The sequence below is a fragment of the Oncorhynchus gorbuscha genome, linkage group LG03 (genome assembly GCF_021184085.1).
Source record: "Oncorhynchus gorbuscha isolate QuinsamMale2020 ecotype Even-year linkage group LG03, OgorEven_v1.0, whole genome shotgun sequence".
Lineage (NCBI taxonomy): Eukaryota > Metazoa > Chordata > Actinopteri > Salmoniformes > Salmonidae > Oncorhynchus > Oncorhynchus gorbuscha.
Genome location: NC_060175.1, coordinates 87,004,798 through 87,032,627, shown reverse-complemented (window position 1 = coordinate 87,032,627; position 27,830 = coordinate 87,004,798). Strand labels below are relative to the sequence as shown.

The 27,830-nt window shown below is 40.9% G+C and overlaps 4 protein-coding genes and 1 non-coding gene across 12 annotated transcripts; 2 read left to right on the top strand and 3 right to left on the bottom strand.

Moving 5' to 3' along the window:
- Positions 1-2,765: 2,765 nt before the first annotated feature.
- ppdpfa (pancreatic progenitor cell differentiation and proliferation factor a) lies at positions 2,766-6,295 on the bottom strand. Its single transcript, XM_046337420.1, has 4 exons — positions 6,116-6,295; positions 4,165-4,346; positions 3,833-3,926; positions 2,766-3,669 (listed from the first exon to the last, which is right to left on the bottom strand). Exons 2-4 carry the CDS (start codon positions 4,295-4,297, stop codon positions 3,543-3,545), a joined length of 354 nt encoding a protein of 117 aa, XP_046193376.1. The 5' UTR covers positions 4,298-4,346; positions 6,116-6,295; the 3' UTR covers positions 2,766-3,542.
- Positions 6,296-6,711: 416 nt separating this feature from the next.
- On the top strand, positions 6,712-6,783 carry trnae-cuc. Its single transcript has one exon. It is a non-coding gene; the product is annotated as a tRNA-Glu (tRNA).
- A 113-nt stretch (positions 6,784-6,896) lies between these two features.
- LOC124022644 (tumor protein D53 homolog) lies at positions 6,897-12,766 on the bottom strand. 6 transcript variants are annotated; one of them, XM_046337418.1, is made up of 9 exons: positions 12,296-12,758; positions 11,710-11,825; positions 11,321-11,469; positions 10,160-10,261; positions 9,479-9,505; positions 7,991-8,035; positions 7,828-7,863; positions 7,630-7,678; positions 7,421-7,512 (listed from the first exon to the last, which is right to left on the bottom strand). In XM_046337418.1, coding segments are annotated over exons 1-8 (489 nt in total). In that variant the 5' UTR covers positions 12,309-12,758; the 3' UTR covers positions 7,421-7,512; positions 7,630-7,677. The 6 variants fall into 6 exon arrangements, 3 of the variants coding, with proteins under 3 accessions (XP_046193375.1, XP_046193373.1, XP_046193374.1); XR_006836561.1 differs by having other exon boundaries at positions 7,428-7,512; positions 7,795-7,863; XM_046337419.1 differs by lacking the exon at positions 7,828-7,863 and having other exon boundaries at positions 6,897-7,512; positions 10,160-10,226; positions 11,391-11,469; positions 12,296-12,766.
- Positions 12,767-13,004: 238 nt separating this feature from the next.
- Positions 13,005-17,857, bottom strand: LOC124032124 (dnaJ homolog subfamily C member 5-like). Of its 2 annotated transcripts, XM_046344249.1 has the most exons (6): positions 17,702-17,857; positions 16,535-16,587; positions 16,216-16,353; positions 15,845-16,058; positions 15,434-15,605; positions 13,005-15,257 (listed from the first exon to the last, which is right to left on the bottom strand). In XM_046344249.1, exons 3-6 carry the CDS (start codon positions 16,329-16,331, stop codon positions 15,151-15,153), a joined length of 609 nt encoding a protein of 202 aa, XP_046200205.1. In that variant the 5' UTR covers positions 16,332-16,353; positions 16,535-16,587; positions 17,702-17,857; the 3' UTR covers positions 13,005-15,150. The 2 variants fall into 2 exon arrangements, with proteins under 2 accessions (XP_046200205.1, XP_046200206.1); XM_046344250.1 differs by lacking the exon at positions 16,535-16,587.
- A 624-nt stretch (positions 17,858-18,481) lies between these two features.
- Positions 18,482-27,763, top strand: LOC124032123 (glucose-induced degradation protein 8-B homolog). Of its 2 annotated transcripts, none has more exons than XM_046344247.1 (5): positions 18,482-18,556; positions 21,358-21,491; positions 21,689-21,885; positions 24,329-24,526; positions 26,498-27,763. In XM_046344247.1, the coding sequence occupies exons 2-5, from the start codon at positions 21,365-21,367 to the stop codon at positions 26,669-26,671; spliced, it is 696 nt and encodes a 231-aa protein (XP_046200203.1). In that variant the 5' UTR covers positions 18,482-18,556; positions 21,358-21,364; the 3' UTR covers positions 26,672-27,763. The 2 variants fall into 2 exon arrangements, with proteins under 2 accessions (XP_046200203.1, XP_046200204.1); XM_046344248.1 differs by lacking the exon at positions 18,482-18,556 and adding an exon at positions 18,781-18,919.
- Positions 27,764-27,830: the final 67 nt, after the last annotated feature.

The window sequence follows — 27,830 nt, the reverse complement described above, 5'->3', positions numbered from 1 at the left end:
CCTGGCTTATAATAATAATAATATTCACCACACTTCCTGTGTGCCTCCCCCCAATACATTTCTGGGGCTGACTCTTGGGCTTCCATCCGCGCCGCCGTGCTCATTTAGCCAACTCCATTCTCCTGTAACCCTCCTCGCACTGCTCCAGTGAATCCCAGGCGGGCTCCGGCACTCTCCCTGGGTCGACCGCCCAGGAGGACCAAAATGCAGCGTGGTTCGAGTTCATGTCAAGAGAAACTAAACATGAACACAAATTACAATACAACAAACGTGGCAGAACCCGAAACAGTCCTATCTGGTGCAGAGAACACAAAGACAGGAAACAACCACCCATAAACCCCAACACAAAACAAGCTACCTAAATATGGTTCCCAATCAGAGACAATGACTAACACCTGCCTCTGATTGAGAACCATATCAGGCCATACATAGAAACGGACCGACTAGACACACAACATAGAATGCCCACCCAGCTTACGTCCTGACCAACACTTTAACAAGGAAAACACAAAAGAACTATGGTCAGAACGTGACACAAACCTTATTTTCTTCTGTTTAGTTTCACGGTCAGTCTGCAAGACAAAACAACTACTGTTTAGTTCATCTGGTTCAAGACACCTGCACTATCAACTTCGATGTTGACAGATTGTTGATTCCTCTCCAGTTATAGATCTGTCAGCATGGCAAGAATGTGAAAGTGTATTGCGCATGCGTACAGAATATCTTTGGTGCATAAATGAAACGCTTAAGCGACCGCAATAACTATTGGGTGCTATACATATCACACTGTGCATCACAACATGTACTGTAGGCTATGTCACAACATGTAACATGTATGTACAGTTGAAGTCCGAAGTTTACATAAACTTAGGTTGGAGTCGTTAAAACTCGTTTTTCAACCACTCCACAAATTTCTTGTTAAAGAACTATAGTTTTGGTAAGTCGGTTAGGACATCTACTTTGTGCATGACACAAGTCATTTCCCCAACAATTGGTTACAGGGTGGATGTATTTCAAGGCCTACCTTCAAACTAAGTGTCTCTTTGCTTGACAACAGGGGAAAATCAAAAGAAATCGGCCAAGACCTCAGAAAAAAATGTGTAGACCTCCATGAGTCTGGTTCATCCTTGGGAGCACTTTCCAAATGCCTGAAGGTATCACGTTCATCTGTACAAACAATAGTACGCAAGTATAAACACCATAGGACCACGCAGCCGTCATACCGCTCAGGAAAGAGACGCATTCTGTCTCCTAGAGATGAATGTACTTTGGTGCGAAAGTGCAAATCAATCCCAGAACAACAGCAAAGGACCTTGTGAAGATGCTGGAGAAAACAGGTACAAATGTATCTATATCCACAGTAAAACGAGTCCTATATCGACATAACCTGAAAGGCTGCTCAGCAAGGAAGAAGCCACTGCTCCATAACCACCATACAAACTACGTTTTGCAACTGCACATGGGGACAAAGATCATACTTTTTAGTGAAATGTCCTCTGGTCTCATGAATCAAAAATAGAACTGTTTGGCCATAATGACCATTGTGATGTTTGGAGGAGAAAAGGGGAGGATTGCAAGCCGAAGAACACCATCCCAACCGTGAAGCATGGGGGTGGTAGAATCATGTTGTGGGGGTGCTTTGCTGCAGGAGGGACTGTTACACTTCACAAAATAGATGGCATCATGAGGGGGAAAGATTATGTGGATATTTTGAAGCAACATCTCAAGACATCAGTCAGGAAGTTCAAGCTTGGTCGCAAATGGGTCTTCCATATGGACACTGACCCCAAGCATACTTCAAAAGTTGTGGCAAAATGTCTTAAGGACAACAAAGTCCAGGTATTGGAGTGGCCATCACAAAACCCTGACCTCAATTCTATAAAGAATTTGTGGGCAGATCTGAGAAAGCGTGTGCGAGCAAGGAGGCCTACAAACCTGACTCAGTTACACCAGCTCTGTCAGGATGAATGGGCCAAAATTCATCCAACTTATTGTGGGAAGCTTGTGGAAGCCTATTCGAAACATTTGATCCAATTTAAACTATTTAAAGGCAATGCTACCAAATACTAATTGAGTGTATGTAAACTTCTGACCCACTGGGAATGTGATGAAATAAAAGCTGAAATAAATCATTCTCTCTACTATAATTCTGACATTTCACATTCTTAAAATAAAGTGGTAATCCTAACTGACCCAAGACAGGGAATGTTTACTATGATTAAATGTCATGAACTGTAAAAAAAAATATTTAAAAAATAAATAAGAGTTTAAATGTATTTGGCTAAGGTGTATGTAAACTATATGTAGCCTGTATGTAATATATAATAATAATAATAATATATGCCATTTAGCAGACGCTTTTATCCAAAGCGACTTACAGTCATGTGTGCATACATTCTACGTATGGGTGGTCCCGGGGATCGAACCCACTACCCTGGCGTTACAAGCGCCATGCTCTACCAACTGAGCTACAGGACCACTTGTATGTAAGAGCCATGTCTACAGGTCTCTTTTGCTAAATAGATGTTCTCAATGAGAATAACTTGTATAACTATACAGTAGGTTCAATTAAATGGTTAACTACAGTAACTGGAGTAAGCATTGTTGATGACTTCAGTCAGTGTAAAACTAGTGAACTCTTCCCATTAACTCCATGCTTTAATGAACAATCCTGAAAGTGTATTTTATTGGATCCTTGTTGATATAACTAGGTGTTGACTCCACCATGCCAATATGTTGAGATCATAGAAAGACCGTATCAAAAATATAGTTGACATTCACTTTTATTCCCAAGAGATTGTACAAAACAATATGACTGGAGTAATGCAGAATGTTCCACAGTTGGTTGATATATATTTCAGAACAGAACAGGTGTAATGTATTATATGAGCCATCGTCTTTATAAATTAGCTGTTGCTAATCACATTGCAGCCTAACCGGGTTCATTCCATTCAGCAAGTACATCAACACGTTGTAATACAGATTCTACACATCAGTAATGACATGAACAAACCTGACAATGGAGATCTCAGGATTGTTATCGGGTTACATATTGTGGATGCCAGAACTGCTCCTTCTAAAGTCTGTCTACCCTCTTTCAGAGCCATGGCCATTTCACATGTTCAATATAGTGGCTATTAGTTATAGGAATATTCACTCTTGTTATAGAGTAAGTTATTATAAACTACACTTTCTCACTAACTAGGCTAATCAGGTGAAATAACTAGAGAGCAATTTCTGCCCTAATCTTTTCTGTGTGTAAACTTTATATAGACTAAAATATATATTTAGGGACTTTAAATACAATTCAAGAAAAATGTATTAAATACTTTGATTTATTTAACAGCAAAAAGCATGATATCAGACAGACATTTGGGGAAAAAAATGGCTTTTTTAGTCTTTAATTATAAAAAGATATAATATATTATTTATAAACAAAGAGGGAGGAAATGCAGCCTCCATCACTAAAATGTAAAAAAAAGTAGTCTCCGCTGCCTCCATCTCCATGGGGTGGTGAGGAGTGGGATGTTGAGGAGAAGGAGTTAGGAGGGTGGTGGGCTCCCATGTTCCATCTTCCCAGAGTCACTGCTTTCACTGAGCTGCCTCTTCAACACCATCTCCCTGGCAATACAAGTCACCTGACCGTTGTTCACCGTGTACGTTCCACTCCTGCAACAAGAGGGAAATATTGTTTAGACAGAGGTACATGGCTACAATTAGTAACAACTGGTTACTCAAAATTAGACATACAAAGAAAGGAGAAATCAAGCACAACATTTAAACCATGCATGGATTTGATCCATTTATGTGACTCTTAGGTTAGTGAACTCACTTCTGTTCAGATCCAACCATGCTGCCAGGCTGGTTCTGTTTGTTTGCAAAGAAGAAAGAAGACCACCAGTGACCAGAGTCCTGTCTCTGCAGACCTAAGAAAAATAATACAAAAGGAAGATTAGGAACCTGGTCAGATCAAGTTGCACAGAGAGATAGAGGATATGTTCCTCAATAAATTTGTCAGAGAGAGTGAGTTGAAATGCACCCCTTTCCTTACATACTGCACTACATTTGACCAGAGCCCCAAGGGCCCTGGTCAAAAGTAGTGCACTATGTAGAGAATATGGTGCCATTTCAGAGGCACCGTTGCAGTATTCTGATCATCTGTACCTGGGGGGTGTGGAATGACTTCGCCAGCATACTCAGAACTGCCACAAGAGCTGTTGCTAGAGGTGGATCCTATGCGCCTTCTGTAGTAATCATGGGTGGCGATGAGAGAGCCGGTAGATGGAATTGCTGCCATTTTCTTCGACCTTTCCTTCAAAAACGCTCAAAGATGGAAGATGGGAAACCTAAGGGAGAGAGAGGAAAGGAGAGAGAGAAGAATGGATTATTACGAGTGTGGAAACAGGAACCTTGCAAGCAGAGGCAAGTGATACTGGGATGAGCCAAATAATATTGTCTATGAATGCTGCATGCTAGATCTCACTGAATGTGCCATAACACAACATCCTGAACAAAGACAAAAAGCTGTGCAAAAGCCTTTGTGCAAATTGACAACCTATTTCATGATTACTAGCATCATCCATTAACAGAAGCATATCATTAGCCTATTATAGGCAGGTCTCAATGTTGGCTTAGAGAGGTGATAGAGGTCAACAGTTGAGAGTCTGATTTCAACACCATGTTCTGAAAATAACTGGACAGTGCGGTGCCCGGGTTTGCAGGTATAATGTCCCAACTTCCGGGAACCTAGCCAGGTAACAGAGTGCTGTGCACCAGCTAGGTGCGTGGCAGGCCTCAACACTGGCGCTAACCACTACAGGACCTCTAAGGTACTGACTAAGCCACTCGAAAAACAGAATATAGCAGTAAGCAGGACTATACAGGAATCAAAAACCTTTTTCCAAGAGAAAGGTTGCCAACAGTTCAACTGTGGTAAACACTCACACTGACATCTCAAACACTGCAGTGGAATGAAACATGCCAAAAATGTGATTTTACTCCCCAACCAAACTACATTACTATAAGCAAAAGTAAATAGTTTACTGAGAAGCAACCTCATGATTACATGGTCGATGCTAAGTCAGTTCTAACATGTCCAAACCGGTCCAAACAGGACAGAAGCTCTTGTCCAGATGGCTGGGGATTGCCAGCCTAATTCTCATCTGTGCTACATAGGCAGTTGCAAAAAAAAAAACTCTCAAGGATAAACCAATTCCTTTCGCACAGTGGAAAAAGAAAGTTTAAATAAATGTTTACTGCTGTGGGGCACATTAGATGTGTGAATGTGCATCTGCATTACATATTATATTCATACTGTACTCTAGACAAGGCTCAATCTTTATAAGTACTGCTGTACACACTTTTAATATTCATATATTGTCCAAACTGTATATAATGTCCATACTGTATATACATATATATTTATATTCCGGACTCTGACATTGCTCATTCTGATATTTTTTGTATGTGTGTATATTGTTAGGTATTAGTGCACTGTTGAAGATAGAAGCATAAGCGTGTCGCTGTACCTGTGATTACATCCACAATGTATATGTACAGACCGATAAAATTAGATTTGATTCATGCCAACAGGATCTGTGCTATCCCAGGTTCCTTGGGATGTCCCTACCCTATTGAAGTTTAAATGTAAAATGGTTAAGATTAGGTTATGGTTAAGGTTAGGGTAAGGGTTAGGGTAGGGAGGTCCCAAGGATACTAGGGAGCAAAGACAATGCCAGCAGGGGACCAATACAATATAACCTCACGTGCAGCACAATAAATGACAGTGACACTGGCAGGTGCATAATAAACAACAGACCATCCAGATAAAATATAGATGCAAAGAGACTAAAACATCAGCAGTCAAAATCCACATACCACATACTTATTACATTATTAAATACAATGTGAAATGTACATTTGTAATGATTAGTGCCAGGACAATAAATACAATCTAATTTAGTACCATAGCTCTTTCTTTAATAGGTCAATATATAGGATTGGAAACACATTGTCCATTATTAGACAATATAGGTTATACAATTGACATTGAAGATGGCATAGTCAGAGGCCCATATTGTTTGCCTTTATCTAAAAGCAATCAAATCAATCTTACCTTTTTGTTTGGTGATGCTGCAAAACAACAAAGGATTGAGAATGAGGGTCGGTTGGCAAAGATCAGTGAATTACACTAAAGGACTCTTATTGCCCATTTGTGGGTATATTCTCTGAAAGGACCCTTCAAGGTCTTTATTGTGTCGTCAGTGTAGGAATAGGCAGGCTACTGAAGAGCGAAAGGCAGGTAGCTTTATACGGTGCAGGATATGACGCCTACTGGACGAGCTGCTCATGGGCGTGGACAGGGCCATTTTATACAGCGTTTGCACCAGGCAAGGCAAGCACTCAATGAAATCGCAATCATTGGTTGCAATGCCCTTGCCACGTTAATTCTGTGGAAACAATTAAAAAAACACGAAGAACTGAGCATAAGTCAGCGAACATTAACCCAGTGAATGTTCTGATTCACTGTTTTCATTGGTTTTTCTAGTTATGGCGTGGAATTTCGCATTTAGGAATTGATCATAACTCTAGCAGAGCATATGCCATGATGTCATTATCAACATTTTTATTTTCAGTATTTGTAAGATGTTTGAAATCAGATATAATATCTAATCTCTTGTTCAAGGTTAAAAACTATAATTTTATCAACTTTCCCTGGTGGTCTAGTGGTTAGGATTCGGCGCTCTCACCGCCGCGGCCCGGGTTCGATTCCCGGCCAGGGAATACGTTTTTCTTTGACAAAAATGACTGTTACTGTGAAACAGCAATAATCACGTTTGTGTATCTCGTTAGGCTAACCGTTATGTTATCCAAAATCATTACACATGAGACCAGACCACATATAATACGTTTTAATTAAAAATTCTCAAAGTACAAAAATACTTCACTGTATGTACATTTGGGATTGTTATCTAAACCTCACGTAGCAGGATATAAGTCAACAGTAATATTTTCCTTCAATCAACAGGACTATATAAATAGCTGGATATTGGAAATACTATTTAAACATTTTAAATGAATGAATGGTTGGAACCAACACTGACAAAGCTATACAAAATGCATTACTCCTATCTCACAACTGAAGCTACATTCTATAAAATTGTAGAAAAACATTTGTACCTCGATGACATTCAATTCACAGTATGACATTTTAAACCCCCCCCCCCCCCCCCACTCCAACAACAACAACAAAAAGTTAAATATCTCTGCATAGCCCACACGGAATCCATAGAAACTGTATTTGGTCATTTATTCATTCATCAACATCCTACAAAATGTTTAATGTCTGATGGGGTAGTGTGGACAATGACATCAGGTGAAAGTGATTAAAGGAGTATAGATGGAAGAGGGAAAATTAGGTGGATTATGTTAGAAGGAACCATTGTTCTGAGATGGGCTTCTGCCAAACCCAGAGATATTTCCGTCATTCCCTCGACTTCCGGACACCTTGTTCTGTGTGAGAGACAGGAAACAGTAGAGAGATGAGGAATTGAATATCAAAGACGAGACAATACAGTATTTTCTGATCTTTGTGCTTGTTTGTGATTGTGAGAGACCACAGACACTAACCTTCACGCTTCCCACCATGTCTTCAAAGGACTTGAATGTATTGGAATGTCTAAGGCAGAAAGATAAATGATCTCTAAAACAATTTAAATCACTTTGAGGTAGAGAACCATTTCAGGTTATACGATTCACTGAAAGATAAATCAAACTAAATGTAACTTTTTTTACTTGCAGCATTAATGTAATTATAATCTCGTTCACCAGAGTCTTCCTCCCCAAGCGCTGTTCGCAATTAGCCTGGGGATGAGGTTAATATAATTCAAATGTCATTCACCGCCTATGGAGGTACTGCAGGAAGTAGTAGTAGGGCAGAATATCAGGGATGTCAGAGAGTGAAACAGGCGGGCCCAGTGTCTTACCTTACCTCATACTCATAGCAGGCACACTGATGGAGTGGCCCAAGGAGGGGCTGGTGTTTCAGAGAGCAGAAAGAGAGACAAAGAGAGATGAGTAAGAGCAGTACAGCATGTAGTAGGGCAGGCCTACAGCAGTACAGCATGTAGTAGGGCAGGCCTACAGCAGTACAGCATGTAGTAGGGCAGGTATACAGCAGTACAGCATGTAGTAGGGTAGGCCTACAGCAGTACAGCATGTAGTAGGGCAGGTCTACACCAGTACAGCATGGAGTAGGGCAGGCCTACAGCAGTACAGCGTGTAGTAGGGTAGGCCTACATCAGTACAGTGTGTAGTAGGGTAGGTCTACACTAGTACAGCATGTAGTAGGGTAGGCCTACAGAAGTACAACGTGTAGTAGGGCAGGTCTACAGCAGTACAGCATGTAGTAGGGCAGGCCTACAGCAGTACAGCGTGTAGTAGGGTAGGCCTACAGCAGTACAGTATGTAGTAGGGTAGGTCTACACCAGTACAGCATGTAGTAGGGTAGGCCTACAGCAGTACAACGTGTAGTAGGGCAGGTCTACAGCAGTACAGCGTGTAGTAGGGTAGGCCTACAGCAGTACAGTATGTAGTAGGGCAGGCCTACAGCAGTACAGTATGTAGTAGGGCAGGTCTACACCAGTACAGCATGTAGTAGGGCAGGTCTACAGCAGTACAGTATGTAGTAGGGCAGGCCTACAGCAGTACAGTAAGTAGTAGGGCAGGCCTACAGCAGTACAGTATGTAGTAGGGCAGGTCTACACCAGTACAGCATGTAGTAGGGCAGGCCTACAGCAGTACAGCGTGTAGTAGGGTAGGCCTACATCAGTACAGTGTGTAGTAGGGTAGGTCTACACTAGTACAGCATGCAGTAGGGTAGGCCTACAGCAGTACAGCGTGTAGTAGGGTAGGCCTACAGAAGTACAACGTGTAGTAGGGCAGGTCTACAGCAGTACAGCATGTAGTAGGGCAGGCCTACAGCAGTACAGCGTGTAGTAGGGTAGGCCTACAGCAGTACAGCATGTAGTAGGGCAGGTCTACAGCATGTATTAGGTCAGGTCTACAGCAGTACAGCATGTAGTGGGGAAGGTCTACAGCATGTAGTAGGGCAGGCCTACAATAGTACAGCATGTGAGCAAGAACAATAGATAATATCAGTAGCAGCTTAATTAGGTGAAGGGTGAAAGGTCAGCAACATTAACATGCATCTATCAGCAGTTCACTCAGGTCTAAACGAATGCAACACTTCACCCAGTAGTTAGTTATAGTTAACTAGTTAGTTAGTTTATGTAGATCACTCAGGTCTAAGGTAATATAGTATTGCAGGGCCGAGGAGCCTGGACCCCGAGGCTAAAGCTAATGCAACAGTCTGAGAATACATCACATTGAAATCAAGATGTTTTATCATCACAAAGCTTCAGAGGTGAGACAATCTGGTGCAGTAGGCTGGAGTCCAAGGCACTCCTACTATCCTTACCGAGGTGGGCTTGGCAAAGGCAGTGCTCTATCCGGTAAGTGTGCAGCATCACAGGAAAGAGATGGGGATGGAGAGATGGGTCAGATACAGTAAAAGAGGCCACATGGAGGTGTAAATTGGCAGTGCAGTGTATGTGTGTGCGTGTGCGTGTGCGTGTGCGTGTGCGTGTGCGTGTGCGTGTGTGTGTGTGTGTGTGTGTGTGTGTGTGTGTGTGTGTGTGTGTGTGTGTGTCTGTGGGTTTGTGTGTGCTTGCCATTAATGGAAAGCAAAAATGCATCACATCGGTAGCTACCCTTTACACAGGCTCCATTTAAAGGCTTTGTAGGAACAGTACAGTAGATAAACAGATATTGTTGCCAACTAAAACAGGCTGATCTGATTGGATTAAGGCTGTTGTTTTCTCCCTGGCATTAATAAACAAGTCCGGATGAAGAAACCTTTGTCCTCAACAAATGTGTCCTGTGAAGATGAACTGCATGAAAATAGCTGAATATACAGTATTTAGCTGGATTAAAAAGATGGATGGATAATTTAACAGATTAAGAAAAGAGATGACGAATATGAAAGGTGGCCTCAATAGTGGACAGATTCATTTTAGAGGTGTCAAAGGAAGATGGAAAGAATGGGAGGATGTATGGGAAGATAATAAAAGAGTAAAGGGAAGGCTGAGGGTGAGGGTACCTCATTTCTCCCAGTCTCCTTGTGATGGCCACACCCATTGTGGACATGGCAGCAGTGCTGATCTGTCCTGCATGAGAAATAGTGTCATGGGTCATCTTATACCTAGAGACACAGAGAGGGAGAGAGTGTTGACTAGATGAAGTGCCATGAGTTTTTTTTATTGTTGAAAAGGGCAATTCACAATCTCTATGTCACGGAGGTACTGTGTTCAATTACCCAATAAGTGGTATTCTATTCATATTTGTATATCGACCACATCCTCAAGTTCCACTTTTGTGTCTCCTCCCATTCCTTAAAGTAGATTTAGAATTGGAACAACAAAAAGTAACATCTCTGAGAGAACCTCACAGTAACGAGCTCCGTGCAGCAACAGCAGCAGCAGGACAAATTGAGTGAGCATGGATGGACATTTACGTTTGAGTTATTTAGCAGACGCCCTTATCCGGAGTGACTTACAGTAGTGAGTGCATACATTTTTCGTACATCATCTTCATCCCTGTCCTAGTGCATATAGCAAGATACTCCCACCCCCTCTGTTTTCACCAACTGAAGTGCTTCCTCCCTGGCCAGGCCAGCCATAGCCTGTTGTGTTAATGCTACTGCCAGTGTTAAGACAGGCTATTAGACAGGCTATTAACAGGAATCTGATCCTAGTTGACCTCAAAATCCCATCAGCTGTCCCCACATATTACTTGTTAGTTGACATGTGAGAACAACAACACTTTTGGAAAACCCCATCTTAGAAAACACTAAGTACCAAACATGAGAGTGCCTTTCAGGAGTACCCAGAAACTATGACGCCAGGCTAAAACAGGGTGCTGACATTGCATGCTTTTCCACAACATTCTGCCAGAAATAATAATAGCTACAATAGCTTCTTTGGCAGGCATGGTTGTTGTTTGACCTTTGCCCAACTTTTACTCACATTAGGTCAGAGTCAAAACCTCCCTGGTTCATTTGGCTCTTCATTAGTTTGAAATCTATTTACAGTTTTGGAATGCCTTCAATTCTGATACTATTCTGATGCTATATCTGATGTATTATTGTGAAGCTCTTTCTAATACCTCAGGTTATTTTAAGACATTTTTCTGGTGGTGGTGATGGTGTATAGGTGGTTGAAGCAGCGTGATATCATGATGGCATCTCACAGGAAGTACTTACATGTTGGAGGTCTGGACTTCATGCCAGCCTTTGGACATGTTGTGTTTAATCTCACTGAAGGGGCCCATACCCAGCTGCCTCTTGATGTCCAGCGCATATTTCTCTTTGGCCAACAGCACCTGCCGCAATGTCTGTATCTCATCCTCTGTCTGAGCAGAACAAAATGACAGAAAAGTTTACCTTCAAGGAACCAGAGGTAGTAATAATAATTGGATTGGAAATGATTCTATGACTTGTCTTTTTGCATTAATTTGGGTATGATGCTAAATGAAATCTTTACAAAGTATTATCCTAAGAGACACATTGATCAAACATGAGTATGACAATGTCTGACAACATGAGGAATGGGACAAAATGGCTACGCTGGACAGACACAGAGGGAATAGTACCTTTGCTAGCTCCATCTTTAAATCATCCTCATCCTCCTCTGATAGACCGTTAGTCAGACCATTTCTTGATATTCCAATGGAAATGTTCCTTGGTGAAACATTCTCCCCACTGCAACCTTTTAAAAGAGTATAGATGTTACGGTCTGAAATGCAAACCATAGATGCTTAGGCATACATTTTCGATCCGTTGTTGACATTAATTACAGTAGCTACTGGCCATTCAAACATGCAGTTAATCTTCATGAAGTAAATAATACATGTATGTAGTCTAGTCATGAACGACACGTTAGAAGGACAGGCCGAAAATGTCCTGAACAAATGTGTAGCTACATCATGTAGGCCAGCCACTGTGTTGACCCAGTACGTTGTACTCATTTTCGCCCAGTGCGCTGTCCATGGTAATGAATTATATGGCTACCTGTAGATCTAACAATAACATTGCGTGTGGCCAATCACGCATAGCAGTAGAGGCTAGGTAGTCTAATATAACGTATTGTACCTACCCGCGTGATTCTGAGTAGGATCTCAGTTGTTAATTAAACAATTGAACAATCTAGACTTAGTAAATTAAATGTAACCGACTTACCTTGCCTATTCATGATCAGCAGACTTATGAAAAACTCTGTTTCACCTGGTACGTATTTTCCGTGTTCAAGCTAACGTTGCTCTTGCTAAATGGAGTCCAATCCCTACTCGTCGATACTAGATCTCTCAAATGCTTCTCTATGCTCAAATGCAGCCTCACGCAATGGTTTACATGCCTAAGCCATTTACAGAAAAGCGAAGAAAACACTATAATGTAGTCTTATTGGAAATGTAATGTTGTTTATTCAAGAGAAAAAAAGCAACCTATAATTAATTATAAGAATGAGTTACTCTTCCGCACGTGAGAGTGTGTGTGATAATGAGGAATGAGCTCCGGTTAGGTAAACAATAGGTATTTGTATACAGAAGATGCGCCACATTGATAATCGATGCTATTTTACAGTATAAGCTACTTTCCCAATTAATGTTGTAAGAACGTTGCTGCTAATGCGGGAAACTCAATTTGGGCACCTGTGCAGATTGCTGGATCTTTGGGAAAATATCCATCAGGTGGTAAAATGAGCGAGGGCGCGAAACAGAGGATTCACAGCACGGGCTCTGTCTCCATCTACTGGCAGTATTAATGCACCAAGCCGCCTTTCATATTCTAGTGTTGGCTTATTTGAAGGTCCCGGTCGGCCTAAGAGAATCATATATTTGTAGCATACTGTAGAAGCATGCGAATTGAAATGATAAAGAAAACAACAGTAAATGTTCAGGAACATTTATTTAACAACAGCAGATCAATGACCCACTTTGTTTTCTTTCACACACACATTACCATGCTACAACATAAAGGTCCAGATTTATACGTAATATTTAAGTGTATGTACAACAGACCTTAACCATTAAACCATGCGTTGCAAAATTTAATGGCCACATCAAAATAAAACATCCTATTTATAACTATAGCCGTTCATCATCAAAACATGACAAAATATGTTAACTTAAATAAAATAAAGTTCATAAAATTGATAATAAAATTATCATTATACTATATACTATGTCATCTGTATCGATACATTTTTATGGAACCATTTCCTGATCATTGGTCCAATAGTTTTTTGAACTCACATTGCATTCAACTCATTTAACAATTAGCATTTTCCAACATCTCAACGAAGAAGCGATAACAGGTAGGAATATCTATGGGGCGGTTTCTGAGGAGGGCACAGCAAACACTGTAAAAGGACCACACACGTCAAACAACCATACCATCAAAAGCAGAGGGCAGATGAGAGGAGCTCAGACATCCATTGTAAACCATTGAAACATAATTGGCATTAATGAAACAAACAAATTAAGATAATGGCAGGTTATGCATTAGTTACACTTTACATATATTTAGTTGTATATATTTATATTAAAAACATAAATCTATTCTGGTTATAGGATAAGAGCTGCCTGTGGTAGTGCTAGCCCACTGATGAAATTACTTATGACCTAAGAAAGTACCAATATCGACACTCAAAATTCAATGATGGTAAAAATAAATTAACAAAGCATTGGACAATTACAACACTTCTGAATTCCCTACAACAGAATGATAAAAAACAAGATAAGATTCTTCAAATGCTCCCAACTTTTCCCTACACCCATACAGTAGTCTTTTTGATCACATCTAAACATAAATGAACAGTGCTTGGAATGAAAACATTTCCCCCTCTAATTGGATCAGGTCATGGTCCTTGGGTTAGACAGTGTGGGGTAACACTCAGAACCACAAGAAAATTAAGCACAGGTAAAACATCAAATAACTTGATATTGAGAACAACCACTCAAATGTGCAGAGACGTGTTGCTCAGAGATGTCTGGGTCACATCCCAACAATCCAACGGGACTGTGGGTGGCACAGTGGCAAGTAAAACTAAACCAAATATACATGACTACATATGTTAACAAACCTGTGTGTGATATTTATCTTCTGGTGTTAGTCAGTTCTTCGATGCAGGGAAGTCAGGGGCAAGATTACAAGCATTCAATTCAGATTTTAGGGGCAGGACAAAGCGATGCTTCCTTCACACAAGAACAGACCAAACCAAGCCAGTTAAATTCAAGACCCACTAAATGTTAAGAAAGCAATGTCATCATCAGTATTTCATGATATTGCTGTCATAAAATGCAGCTTGTGTGCCCTGCCCTCCCTTTCCACCCCTTTACATGCACAGATCTCAGCACAGTATAACCACAATGCAATGGGCACAAACACAGGTAAAGAGGAGTCTAAATCTATGGATTTAAGTTCCTAAAGAAAATGAGCTGTGTTTATAACTGGCATCAGCTGATGGCAATTTTAAACTGAGAATTGTCTAGCTCTATTTTGAATGTTTAATGATGATGTCATGCAGCAAAGACAATGAACAGAAACACCTCACTATCCACAACCTCCCTGAACCGAACCTCTCTTATCAGTGAGCAAAAACATAAAGTAAACTGTTCCCCAAATGAACCACACTCACATGTGTGCACCAACAGTATGAAAAAAAATAATGAAGGCAATTATTTATTTAGCTCAAAACAGTGCATGCTACAAAATTACATGAAATATGGATAGGGGACTGTGGGGTTGGAGGTTTGTGAGGTCAAAGGCCAAAGTATATGAAAGAACAAACGGAAGGGAAGCAAATGTTTTCTTTCTCTTTCTTCCTACATTGAGGCGGGAGTGGACCACTCTGGAGCGGGTGGAAAGGGGAGGTGTATCTTAAAGAGTTCTGTATGTGGGCCACGCTCACTCCTCCATCTCCTATCCAGGACTTGGCTCTCTTAGTGAAGTTTAAACAGATTGCCCTTCTCGTTCATCCTTTTAAGGTGGAACAGGGTAGCAGGCAAGGCCACAGGCCAGGACAGGGGTGGGGTTTAGTTGAAGCCCATGTCGGTCTGATAGGTAGAATGGTGACCATCTGACGTCAACTGGGTGGTCTCTGTCGCTGATGGCTGCACCAAGATTGCTTCACCACCAGCCTCTGTCAGAGAGAGAGAGCGACACACACACACACACAAACAGTAAGATATACATGGTCAGTAATGATGGCACTCCATAGTAAATTACCATGCAATTGAAACAAGTCAATGGTCAGTGATGAAGTGATTTGGGTTCATGCAGAAACATGTTTCTTACACAATAAGCAGTCGATCTCACCTCTCTCATCAGACTGCATCTGGGCCTCCAGGTCCTCAGGGGACACATAGAAGTCAGGCTCCTGGCCCTCTGGAGGCCGCGGTTTACACTTCCCACAGCAGCAGTTACAGCAGCAACACAGGCAACAACAGAAGTAGCAGCCAGTGGCCAGGCCACAGAACACAAACAAGGCCTGCAGAGAGAAAACAAGGCAGTGTGTGTGTGTGTGTGTGTGAGAGAGAGAGAAGTGTAAGAGTGATCAAGAGAGTGTGGCAAGAAGATAAAACAATAACAATCAAGGAAAACAGTGTTAGAGAGGCTTTGTTTTGTTTTTACAGGGTTTGTGTTATAAAATATGCCATTTAATCTTTAACACAAAGTCAATTCTACATGTCGACCCCCCACCTCCCTATAAGCACCTCGCAGTCTCACCTTAGCCCACCAGCTGGACAGGACAAAGTAGGTGTTCACGTTCTCCTCGCCAAACTGCTCAGCCACGTACAGTCCCAGGGAGCCGTACTTGTCATAGATGTTCCGCTTGGTGGGGTCGTTCAGAATGGCATGGGCATTGTTGATCTCCTTAAACTTGTCAGAAGCTTCCGGGTTATCTGGGTTCTTATCAGGGTGGAATTTCAATGCAAGTTTTCTAAGAACACATAAGAGTGAGAATCAGATAGTACCAATTAACAAAATATAAGACTATATTTATACGTGGCACAACTCTAGAAAATAATGTGGCTATATTTTTATTGATGAGTATTAGTATAACTGATACAGTAAGTGGCTGCGCCTCTCTGACTGACCTGTAGGATTTCTTGATATCGTCGGGAGTGGCTAGCTTGTCAATGCCAAGCACAATGTAGAGTGATTCACCAGAGGTGGAGAGTGAGCGCTGCCTCGCCTGTTCTTGTGCTGCCATGATGCCTCGCGTCCTTCACAATCTGAACACAGAGAAAAGGAAGGATTGCACATGTTTATTTACCAATGAGTCATCATTACACTATTTTTCAGCCTATAGCACCCTGTGTGTTGACTGAAGCAGTGTATTTTTCATTCTCACAAATATGTGGTTCTGCCCCAAAATCACTAAATACTCCCACACTCCAGGAATCTATTGCACACCTTATATCCCTACCGCCACTCCAAAATGGTGTACTCTCAGCAGGGTTCCTACCCTGTAAGAGGAAAGAGTAGAGTAAATCATCTCGCTGTGAACCTAGATGCCCTCTTCCTTTCGACAACAGATCAGACAACCTAGTCACATATGCTTACTGTATATCTATTGGGTTTCTACTTAGAATAGGCCTACAAATGCCAGGATCCTGTAGCTATTACTAAATCAATAACAAATTCACTTACATGAGATATGAGTGTTGTCATTCTCAGTCACTCAGTGTCTAATTGAGAACCGAGGTCTCACACAAATCCCTGATATTAATTGCAATGTGTACCCTTCGGAGGTCTCTTTTCAAAGTAGCAACTCTGTCAACTCTCTCACTGTCAAATGTTTAGATTGTTGATAGGAAATCTGTAAGAAGTTAACGACAAATCACAAACATCAAGATGCTACAGCTTCAGACTGCACAAGGGCATACAGCATTCAGAGAACCCCAGGGGCCTACAGTATTCAGAAAACGTCAAGGACCTTCTGCAGTGATGGTAAGGCCAAAATGCTTAATTTTGAGCATTTTCCATCATAGGCCTGTCCCTGAATAAAAAAAGACATCTCAAGTAATTAGTGTAAATGGTGAGACTTTATGTGATGTGGTCCTGGGGAGGAGAATCGTTATTGACTTCCAAGGAAGCAGCTGACCATAGATAGGCTAGATTTATTGAGATGGCGCACTAGCCGTAAAATACCCTTTCTTCAACCTCCAGACAAACTATTACAATTTTTAGGCCATGACACAAATGACTGACCAAACAAATTGTCACAATAAACGACAAATGTAAAACCCGTAAGCTCTGAGGCTGTTAAAATCCGTACACTATAACGCTGTTCAAATAAATGGAATACATGATCATCATTCATGGAATGTCCGTTTGCAATAAGGACAACTAGAATATTATGATATATATATATATTCAGGATTATTTTTTGAATCTGTAGCCTAAATGCGATGCTTGGAGCGATTAATCTATGTAGCTGCATCAGCACTGCGCAGCATCCATGTTGGTTTGTTGCTGGCCTTCTCTAACTGCAAGACAGGACTCGCTCAAATCAGCAGTAATTTTCAAGGGCAAGGGGAGAATAGGTTTAAAAAATAAACAATCCACATCAATGCTTACCTCTTGAAGTCGGCTTTGATGCGCTGTATAGGGAAATGATCCAAAGAGATATAATAACAGTGTCTGATTATGGTTTCATCCCAGAGAACCGCGCGTACTCACCAAACCCAACCATGGACAGCTGCAGCAGTATACTGGCCCCGCCCCCGAACACCTTCCAATCGACCTGCGCGCCGCACGATCATTGATTGGGATGCCCCTCAGCCTTGTTACTGCATTATAAACTAATGTTTACTAAAAATAAATGAACATAGCTACAATGTGATGAAGTCATTTGCATTTGAAGGACTTTTGAAGAGATGTAATACAGTAAAGTAGGCATAGGTGATTCTCAACCAGATACCCCCTCAGAGAAAACCCAAGTATGCCTACCCTTGCAAAAAAAAAAAAGTGCAGCAACTGTAGTCGACTGTGGTATTTTGGATGCAGTAATTGCAGAATAACGGCAGATATACTGCACTCTAACTGCAGTTATATACATCTGACTGCAGTACGTTTTCGTCAGGGTACGCTAAGAAGTAATACCTGTCTTTGCTTTACTTTTTCACATTGCGTTAATTCCACAGAACATACTTTCGAGTTACACCAAGGTATATACAATGAGGTGAACGTTTAGAACCTTGCAGCCCAATTCTACAAGACATAAAATATCCGTTCCACAAAATACATTTCTATCTGAAAGTTTTTGCAACGTTGAACCCCTCTGAACAGACCCCATCACTGCTACTGTTCCTTGGTAACCATGACATCATTCCACTGGCCAATCATAGTTTTGTTTCCCCAAATCACGTTCGGTTTTCGTGATTCACGCGAGAGAGCTTGAAGCAACTACACATCCGTAGCCGATTTTTACAGGTATATTTAATTGAACAATAAAGCTGACTACTATATTTGATAGCGATAATATATATATTATTATGTATCGTATTGTACTCTTCACTCATGTTACAATTACATGTTGGTGGGTGATGCACCAACAACCTAATGTTCGCTAGCCATCTAGCTAGTATCAACACAACAAATAACGATAGTTAGCGAGCTAATTTCAGACTAAATGGTTTGGTGTGTGAGACCAGAATATTCGCTCTGTTCCTCGCATAGATGGTAGATATGATATCATTGTTAATAATAGCCCGCTAACCTTTCGAATTTAAAGGATTTAGTTAGCTACATAACTAACGTTGTTTTGTTCTTCAAACACCACTCGACCACACCGAGGTAAAGTTGGTTTTATATTCACACATTCGAACATTCATCCTAAGCCATTTACACATGTACAAATCAATAACTAATTCACCGTTTGTCACAAACATCAAACTCGGTATGATTTATTCTATAAATGTATAGCATACTTTTGCAACCTTTTTTTTGTCGTTGGAAAAATTCCAGTTTTGATTGGATAGAAATACATAAAATATATCAAATGTAATTTAAAGAAGTATAAATCAATAAGTAATTCACCATTTGTCACAGAATCATCAAACTAGGTATGATTTGTTTTTCTATGAATGTCTAGTGTACTATTACAACCTTTGATTTGAATAAACATTCCAGTTCTGATTTGACAGAAATACATTAACATCTATAAAATGCCATTTAAAGCTATATAAATCAATAAAGTGTTCACTGATTATGACAGAATCATCAAGCGAAGTATGATATTTTCTATAAATGTCTAGCATACTTTTACAACCTTTGTTTTGAGGAGAAATTACAGTTTTCATTTGATATAAATACATACAATTTATACAATTATATTTAAAACTGTATAACTAACTAATTCACCATTTGTCACAGAAACATCAAACTATATATGATTTATTCTATAAATGTTTAGCTTACTTTAAAAAAAACGTTGTTTTGAGTAAAAATTCCAGTTTTGATTTGATAGAGGGCATGTAGTACGTCTAGAGGGCATGTGGTCAAAGTTCTAACGAGTCTGTTATACCCTATTAGAAATTCTGCATCTTCAGTCATATTAAATTAGATTACAGGAAAAAACTACAGGATGAAGGGGTCAGGCCTTACTAACAAAGAACACAGGTGAATGGATCAAGAGAACCAAGATGATCAACATGGACGTTCCACAATGGAGATAAGGAAAACTAAGAGTGAACCATAACATACACTAACATTCAAAAGTTTGGGGTCACTCAACTGGCAGCTTCATTAAATAGTACCCGCAAAACACCAGTCTCGACGTCAACAGTGAAGAGGTGACTCCGGGATGCTAGGCAGAGTTGCAATGAAAAAGCCATCTCTCTCTGTCCAGTGTCTGTGTTCTTTTACCCATCTTAATCTTATTTTTATTGGCTAGTGAGATATGGCTTTTTTCTTTGCAACTCTGCCTAGAAGGCCAGCATCCCGGAGTCGCCTCTTCACTGTTGTTGTTGTGACTGGTGTTTTGCGGGTACTAATTAATGAAGCTGCCAGTTGAGGACTTGTGAGGCGTCTGTATCTCTAACTAGACAGTCAAATGTACTTGTTCTCTTGTTCAGTCGTGCACCTGGGCCTCCCGCTCCTCTTTCTATTCGGGTTAGAGCCAGTTTGCGCTGTTCTGTGAAGGGGGAAGTACACCGCGTTGCACAAGATCTTCAGTTTCTTGGCAATTTCACGCATGGAATATCCTTAATTTCTCAGAACAGGAATAGACTGACGAGTTTCAGAAGAAAGTACTTTGTTTCTGGACATTTTGAGCCTGTAATCGAACCCACAAATGTTGACGCTCCAGACACTCACTAGTCTAAAGAAGGCCAGTTTTATTGCTTCTTTAATCAGAACAACAGTTTTCAGCTGTGCTAACATAATTACAAAAGGGTTTTCTAATGATCAATTAGCCTTTTAAAATTAGCTAACACAATGTGCCATTGGAACACAGGAGTGATGGTTGCTGATAATGGTCCATATAAAATCTGCTGTTTCCAGCTACAATAGTCATTTTCAACATTACCAATGTCTACACTGTATTTCTGATCAATTTGATGTTATTTTAATGGACAACAAATGTGCTTTTCCATGTTTCCATGTTGATCCTCTTGGTTGTCTTGGTCCTCTTGATCCATCCACCTGTCTTCTTTGTTAGCCAGACCTTACCCCTTCAATCTGTAGTTTTTTCCTGTAATTTAATTTGAAATGACTGAAGATGCCGAATTTTATGTCAGGCCCCTTCTAATAGGGTATAACAGACTCGTTAGAACTTTGACCACACGCCCTCTAGACAGACTACATGCCCTCTATCAAATCAAAACTTGAATTTTCCCTAAAACAAAAGTTGTAAAGTATACATTCATGGAATAAATCATACATAGTTTCATGTTTTTGTGACAAACTGTGAATTCGTTATTGATTTATACAGTTTAAAATGGAATATGATAGATTTGATGTATTTCCATTAAGTCAAAACTGGAATTTCTACTCAAAACAAAGGTTGTAAATGTATGCTAGACATATATAGAATAAATCATATCTAGTTTGATGATTCTGTGACGTGGTTAATTAGTTATTGATTTTTACATTTGTAAATGGCTTTTAGCGAATGTCTGATGAATGTGTGAATATAAAACCAAATTTACCTCATCCTCGACCACAGTCCTTCTAGACATGTCGGTGCAATTACTACTTGCTAGCTAACATATTTTTTTATTTAAACTTTGCAGGATCCCAATGTCAATGATGAATTACGCGGAAAAGTCAGAAGATATTACTAAAGATGAATGGATGGACAAACTCAACAATGTACACATACAGAGGGCGGACATGAACCGGCTCATTATGAATTACCTTGTGACAGGTATTCCACGATTCACACTTTTGTGTCAGTTGCTGCTAAAACAACCTCCAATCTGAACCGCTCTCTATCCCAGTTAACCTTTCTGAATCTTCAGCTTGTCTCTACTTACAGAAGCAGAATCCCACATTTTACCTTGATCTATCCAGTTGATTTTTCTGGTGATTTTGATGGTCTCACTCTTGTCTGTGTTTGTGCAGAGGGGTTTAAAGAGGCAGCCGAGAAGTTTCGGATGGAGTCTGGGATCGAGCCCAGTGTGGACCTGGACTCTCTAGATGAGAGGATAAAGATTAGAGAGCTGATCCTGAAGGGACAGATACAGGAGGCCATCGCACTCATCAACAGCTTACACCCAGAGCTGCTTGACACCAAGCGCTACCTGTACTTTCACCTGCAGGTAAGGATGCCCTCAGGGGACTGATTTAGGATCAGAGCTTGTCCAAGACAACAACATCTATTGTGGATGTTCATTGCCCACACCAAAACACTTGATAAAACGTATATTTCATTCCTTTGCCAGCGGCATACCAAATCAAATAACATTTTATTTGTCACATACACATGGTTAGCAGATGTTAAATGCGAGTGTAGCGAAATGCTTGTGCTTCTAGTTCCGACAATGCAGTGATAACCAACAAGTAATCTAACTAACAATTCCAAAACTACTGTCTTATACACAGTGTAAGGGGATAAGGAACATGTACATAAGGATATATGAATGAGTGATGGTACAGAGCAGCATACAGTAGATGGTATCGAGTACAGTATATACATATGAGATGAGTGTGTAGACAAAGTAAACAAAGTGGCATAGTTAAAGTGGCTAGTGATACATGTGTTACATAAGGATGCAGTCGATGATGTAGAGTACAGTATATACATATGCATATGAGATGAATAATGTAGGGTAAGTAACATTATATAAGGTAGCATTGTTTAAAGTGGCTAGTGATATATTTACATAATTTCCCATCAATTCCCATTATTAAAATGGCTGGAGTTGGGTCAGTGTCAATGACAGTGTGTTGGCAGCAGCCACTCAATGTTAGTGGTGGCTGTTTAACAGTCTGATGGCCTTGAGATAGAAGCTGTTTTTCAGTCTCTCGGTCCCAGCTTTGATGCACCTGTACTGACCTCGCCTTCTGGATGATAGCGGGGTGAACAGGCAGTGGTTCGGGTGGTTGATGTCCTTGATGATCTTTATGGCCTTCCTGTAACAACGGGTGGTGTAGGTGTCCTGGAGGGCAGGTAGTTTGCCCCCGGTGATGCGTTGTGCAGTCCTCACTACCCTCTGGAGAGCCTTACGGTTGAGGGCGGAGCAGTTGCCGTACCAGGCGGTGATACAGCCCGCCAGGATGCTCTCGATTGTGCATCTGTAGAAGTTTGTGAGTGCTTTTGATGACAAGCCGAATTTCTTCAGCCTCCTGAGGTTGAATAGGCGCTGCTGCGCCTTCTTCACGACGCTGTCAGTGTGAGTGGACCAATTCAGTTTGTCTGTGATGTGTATGCCGAGGAACTTAAAACTAGCTACCCTCTCCACTACTGTTCCATCGATGTGGATAGGGGGGTGTTCGCTCTGCTGTTTCCTGAAGTCCACAATCATCTCCTTAGTTTTGTTGACGTTGAGTGTGAGGTTATTTTCCTGACACCACACTCCGAGCGCCCTCACCTCCTCCCTGTAGGCCTTCTCGTCGTTGTTGGTAATCAAGCCTACCACTGTTGTGTCGTCCGCAAACTTGATGATTGAGTTGGAGGCGTGCGTGGCCACGCAGTCGTGGGTGAACAGGGAGTACAGGAGAGGGCTCAGAACGCACCCTTGTGGGGCCCCCGTGTTGAGGATCAGCGGGGAGGAGATGTTGTTGCCTACCCTCACCACCTGGGGGCGGCCCGTCAGGAAGTCCAGTACCCAGTTGCACAGGGCGGGGTCGAGACCCAGGGTCTCGAGCTTGATGACGAGCTTGGAGGGTACTATGGTGTTGAATGCCGAGCTGTAGTCGATGAACAGCATTCTCACATAGGTATTCCTCTTGTCCAGGTGGGTTAGGGCAGTGTGCAGAGTGGTTGAGATTGCATCGTCTGTGGACCTATTTGGGCGGTAAGCAAATTGGAGTGGGTCTAGGGTGTCAGGTAGGGTGGAGGTGATATGGTCCTTGACTAGTCTCTCAAAGCACTTCATGATGACGGAAGTGAGTGCTACGGGGCGGTAGTCGTTTAGCTCAGTTACCTTAGCTTTCTTGGGAACAGGAACAATGGTGGCCCTCTTGAAGCATATGGGAACAGCAGACTGGTATAGGGATTGATTGAATATGTCCGTAAACACACCGGCCATCTGGTCTGCGCATGCTCTGAGGGCGCGGCTGGGGATGCCGTCTGGGCCTGCAGCCTGCATCCAACTGCTAGCTTGCTTCGTAAGCTAAGCAGGGTTGGTCCTGGTCAGTCCCTGGATGGGAGACCAGATGCTGCTGGAAGTGGTGTTGGAGGGCCAGTAGGAGGCACTCTTTCCTCTGGTCTAAAAAAAATATCCCAATGCCCTAGGGCAGTGATTGGGGACATTACCCTGTGTAGGGTGCCGTCTTTCACATGGGACGTTAAACGGGTGTCCTGACTCTCTGTGGTCACTAAAGATTCCATGGCACTTATTGTAAGAGTATGGGTGTTAACACCAAGTGTCCTGGCTAAATTGCCAATCTGACCCTCATACCACCTAATCATCCCCAGCTTCCAATTGGCTCTCCACAGTAACTATTCCCCAGGTCATTGCTGTAAATGACAATGTGTTCTCAGTCAACATAAAACACCCCTCTCCATTTCTTCTCTCCTTCCCCTTTTCCTCTTTGTAGCAACAGCACTTGATTGAGTTAATCAGGCTGCAGGAGACAGAGTCTGCATTGGAGTTTGCCCAGACACAGCTGGCAGAGCAGGGGGAGGAGAGCCGTGAGTGCCTGACAGAGATGGAGAGGACGCTGGCTCTTCTTGCCTTCGACAACCCAGAAGAGTCGCCCTTTGGAGACCTGCTTAACATGATGCAGCGACAGAAGGTGTGTCTATGTGTGTGGCCTATCATCTGTATAATTGTTTATTAGGCTATTATAAACAGGGTGGTTCGAGCCCTGAATTCTGATTGTCCGACAGCTGTGGTATATGAGACCATATACCACTGGTATGACAAAACATTTCAAATTACGTTGATAACGAGTTGATAATAGCAATAAGGCACCTCAGGGGTTTGTGGTATATGACCAATATACCACGGCTAAGGGCTGTATCCGGGCACTCCGCGTTGTGTCGTGCACGTTGCGTCAAGCTAGTGTAGTGTAAAGAGGCTATAATTAAGCAATAAGGGGCATGGTATATGACCAATATACCACGGCTAAGGGCTGTATCCGGGCACTCCGCGTTGGCTCTACTCCAAAAATCAAACAATGACTATGAGATTAAAGTGCAGACTATCAACTTTATTTTGAGTGTATTTTCATCCATATCGGGTGAACCGTTTAGAAATGACAGCACTTGTTGTACATAGTTCCCCCATTTTAGGAGAGGAAAAGTATTGGGAAAAATTCACGTATGTGTATTAAAGTAGTAAAAAAAAATCATAGCACGCAATGACTACATCAAGCTTGTGACTGAAATGTGGTGGATCCATTTGCTGTTTGTTTTGTGCCCAATAGTAATGAATGGTAAATAATAATGTATTGTGCATTTTGAAGTGTTTCGAAACATTCTATTCTTATTTACAATAAAGGTGACTCCAAAATGCACAATTCATTACATACATTTACATTTTTACATTTAAGTCATTTAGCAGACGCTCTTATCCAGAGCGACTCATTATTTACCATGAATTTCTATTGGCACAAAATAATATGAAACACAACCAAAACAAACAGAAAATGCATCCAACAAATTTGTGGAGTCACAAGCTTGATGTAGTCATTGTGTGCTATGAATATGGGACCAAATACTAAACTCTTTACTTCTTTAATACACATATAAGTGAATTTGTCCCAATACTTTTCCTCCCCTAAAATGGGGGGGGACTATGTACAACAAGTGCTGTAATTTCTAAACGGTTCACCCAATATTACATTTACATTTAAGTCATTTAGCAGACGCTCTTATCCAATATGCTCAAATTAAAGCTGACAGACTGTACTTCATAGTCATTGTTTTATTTTTAATCCAACCTTTTGAAGTATTGAGCCTAAAGAAGGAACAAAAAGAAAACGCTGTCCCGATAATTAGAGGTCACTGTATTTTTATATGGTAAAGAGACCGATCTAGCTTAAAATCGCTCTTTCCCAAGCCACCTCCATAGGTAGTGTGGGACATGTGTACCCCCTCTACGTGGTATAGTGTTTTAATTTTTTTATTTATTGTACCTTTATTTTACTAGGCAAGTCAGTTAAGAACAAATTCTTATTTTCAATGATGGCCTAGGAACAGTGGGTTAACTGCCTGTTCAGGGCAGAAAGACAGATTTTTACCTTGTCAGCTCGGGGATTTGAACTTGCAACCTTTCGGTTACTAGTCCAATGCTCTAACCACTACCTTCCTGTGTAAAGACAATGCTTGATGCCACATGCAAGAATGACCTTAATTATCTTAATTCCAGGAGACAGTGTTTTTGTTGTTAGCCAAATTGAAAATGCTTTTAAAATGTCCACACATTTGTGAATCATTGCATTAATCAAGTGTGCAACATGGTTTAGATCCTTATTTTGTTTGTCTATATACTATGGTATTTACAGTATGCTAATAGCTGCAAACACACATGAAGCAGGAATGTGGCTTTGGCCACACCACATCCAATATTAATGTAAAGATACTGTAAACAGATAAGTTGCAAATCTGATGTTGAAGAGTCAGCTCTCACTACACATATTTTACTAATGTAAAGAAAGAGCCTTAATGTGCATGAGTAAAAGGGTCTCTTTTTGGGGGTGTTCTGTGTGTGACTGTATTCCTGTAATTTAAACACCTTTCTTTCCTTTCTCAATGCAATTCAGGTGTGGAGTGAGGTGAACCAGGCTGTGCTGGACTATGAGAACAGGGAGTCAACACCCAAACTGGCCAAGCTACTCAAGCTGCTGTTATGGGCTCAGAACGAGCTGGACCAGAAGAAAGTCAAATACCCCAAAATGACAGACCTCAGCAAAGGCACTATTGAGGATCCCAAGTGAAATGAACGAGCAGTGACATGGACTACCACACTTCCTTTATCCTATTTATAAGCAGTCAATGACTGGATGATAACGTAATAATAACATATATTATATACCAATATAAATACTTTTTTCATGTTGCATATATGAGAGGACTTAATTGATTGTGCAAACAGTATATGGCTGTATTTTAAAAAGTGACAACTGCTATGATGATATAAACATTCAACAGAGTACCCACATTTATAGACATTTTGAAAGACAAATTTTAATTGCTGGTTTATATTTGATTACCTGAAAAATAAGTATTATTCACTTTTACTTGAGTATCATGGTGAGTTCTGAGTATCATGTTGTTTTATTTGTTTTTAAGCCACTGGGTTGCCACGTTGAGTTTGGGAGTTATGATTTTATACATATAAGGTAGAGTTTACGACTAAATTAGACTCATGTGTAAAGGAAAGAGAGGAATAGGCTATACACCACTTTTTCTAGATAAAGGGTTTGGATTAAGTGGAAACTGTGTTACCCGGCCTTTTATCTACTGTACTTTGATAGGTTATAACCGGTCTTCTGGTATTAACGTGTCTACTGCTGAATGACATTATTGCTTACATGGAAATACGGGTTTCTTTTAAATGGTTGGCTGAGTTTACATTCCCTTCTGTCTTTGAAAGACACATGGAGCTCTGCCTTGTTTTGTTGAGGATTGAAAAGTTGTAGATGGTGGAAACCTTGACCTTTCACAGTAGAAGGGCTGTACTTATTTCTCTCCTATGGGAGTAGAGAGAAGTTCAGTACACATGACCAGTTTGCTATTAAGAGTTAGTTACCATTTAGAATTTGTACATTTACTGCCCAGATGCATGTAGTGTAATGTTGTTGAATTGGTTAAGGTCATTACAGAAGCACTCACGCCTTGTTTATGTTATGTGGGAGTTGAAATATTTGTTTATTTTGTACCTGCTGCTAAATGTCCAGTCTTCATTTCATACAACTTTTTATTGTACTGTAAGACAATCTGATCATAGAGACTACAGATAACTCCCCTCTTATTATTGGACGTTTTTTGAGGTAATATTTGCAGATATGGAAATAAACAATTATTTTGAGTGACAGTTTTATTGAAATACGGCCTTATACAGTAGGTCATGTTTGACAATCCATTAAGAGCATT

Coding starts and splice junctions, on each gene's coding strand:
- LOC124032123 (XM_046344247.1), top strand. CDS start 21,365: ATGTCAATGATGAATTACGCGGAAAAGTCAGAAGATATTACTAAAGAT. Junction 21,492..21,688: donor TATGAATTACCTTGTGACAG/GTATTCCACGAT, acceptor GTGTTTGTGCAG/AGGGGTTTAAAGAGGCAGCC. Junction 21,886..24,328: donor ACCTGTACTTTCACCTGCAG/GTAAGGATGCCC, acceptor TCCTCTTTGTAG/CAACAGCACTTGATTGAGTT.
- ppdpfa (XM_046337420.1), bottom strand. CDS start 4,297: ATGGCAGCAATTCCATCTACCGGCTCTCTCATCGCCACCCATGATTAC. Junction 3,927..4,164: donor AGTCATTCCACACCCCCCAG/GTACAGATGATC, acceptor TATTTTTCTTAG/GTCTGCAGAGACAGGACTCT. Junction 3,670..3,832: donor ATGGTTGGATCTGAACAGAA/GTGAGTTCACTA, acceptor CTCTTGTTGCAG/GAGTGGAACGTACACGGTGA.
- LOC124032124 (XM_046344249.1), bottom strand. CDS start 16,331: ATGGCAGCACAAGAACAGGCGAGGCAGCGCTCACTCTCCACCTCTGGT. Junction 16,059..16,215: donor GATATCAAGAAATCCTACAG/GTCAGTCAGAGA, acceptor ATGTGTTCTTAG/AAAACTTGCATTGAAATTCC. Junction 15,606..15,844: donor TGTCCAGCTGGTGGGCTAAG/GTGAGACTGCGA, acceptor TTCTCTCTGCAG/GCCTTGTTTGTGTTCTGTGG.
- LOC124022644 (XM_046337417.1), bottom strand. Junction 8,036..9,478: donor CCTTTGCCAAGCCCACCTCG/GTAAGGATAGTA, acceptor CTGAAACACCAG/CCCCTCCTTGGGCCACTCCA. Junction 7,679..7,990: donor GTGCCTGCTATGAGTATGAG/GTAAGGTAAGAC, acceptor TTTCTGCCTTAG/ACATTCCAATACATTCAAGT.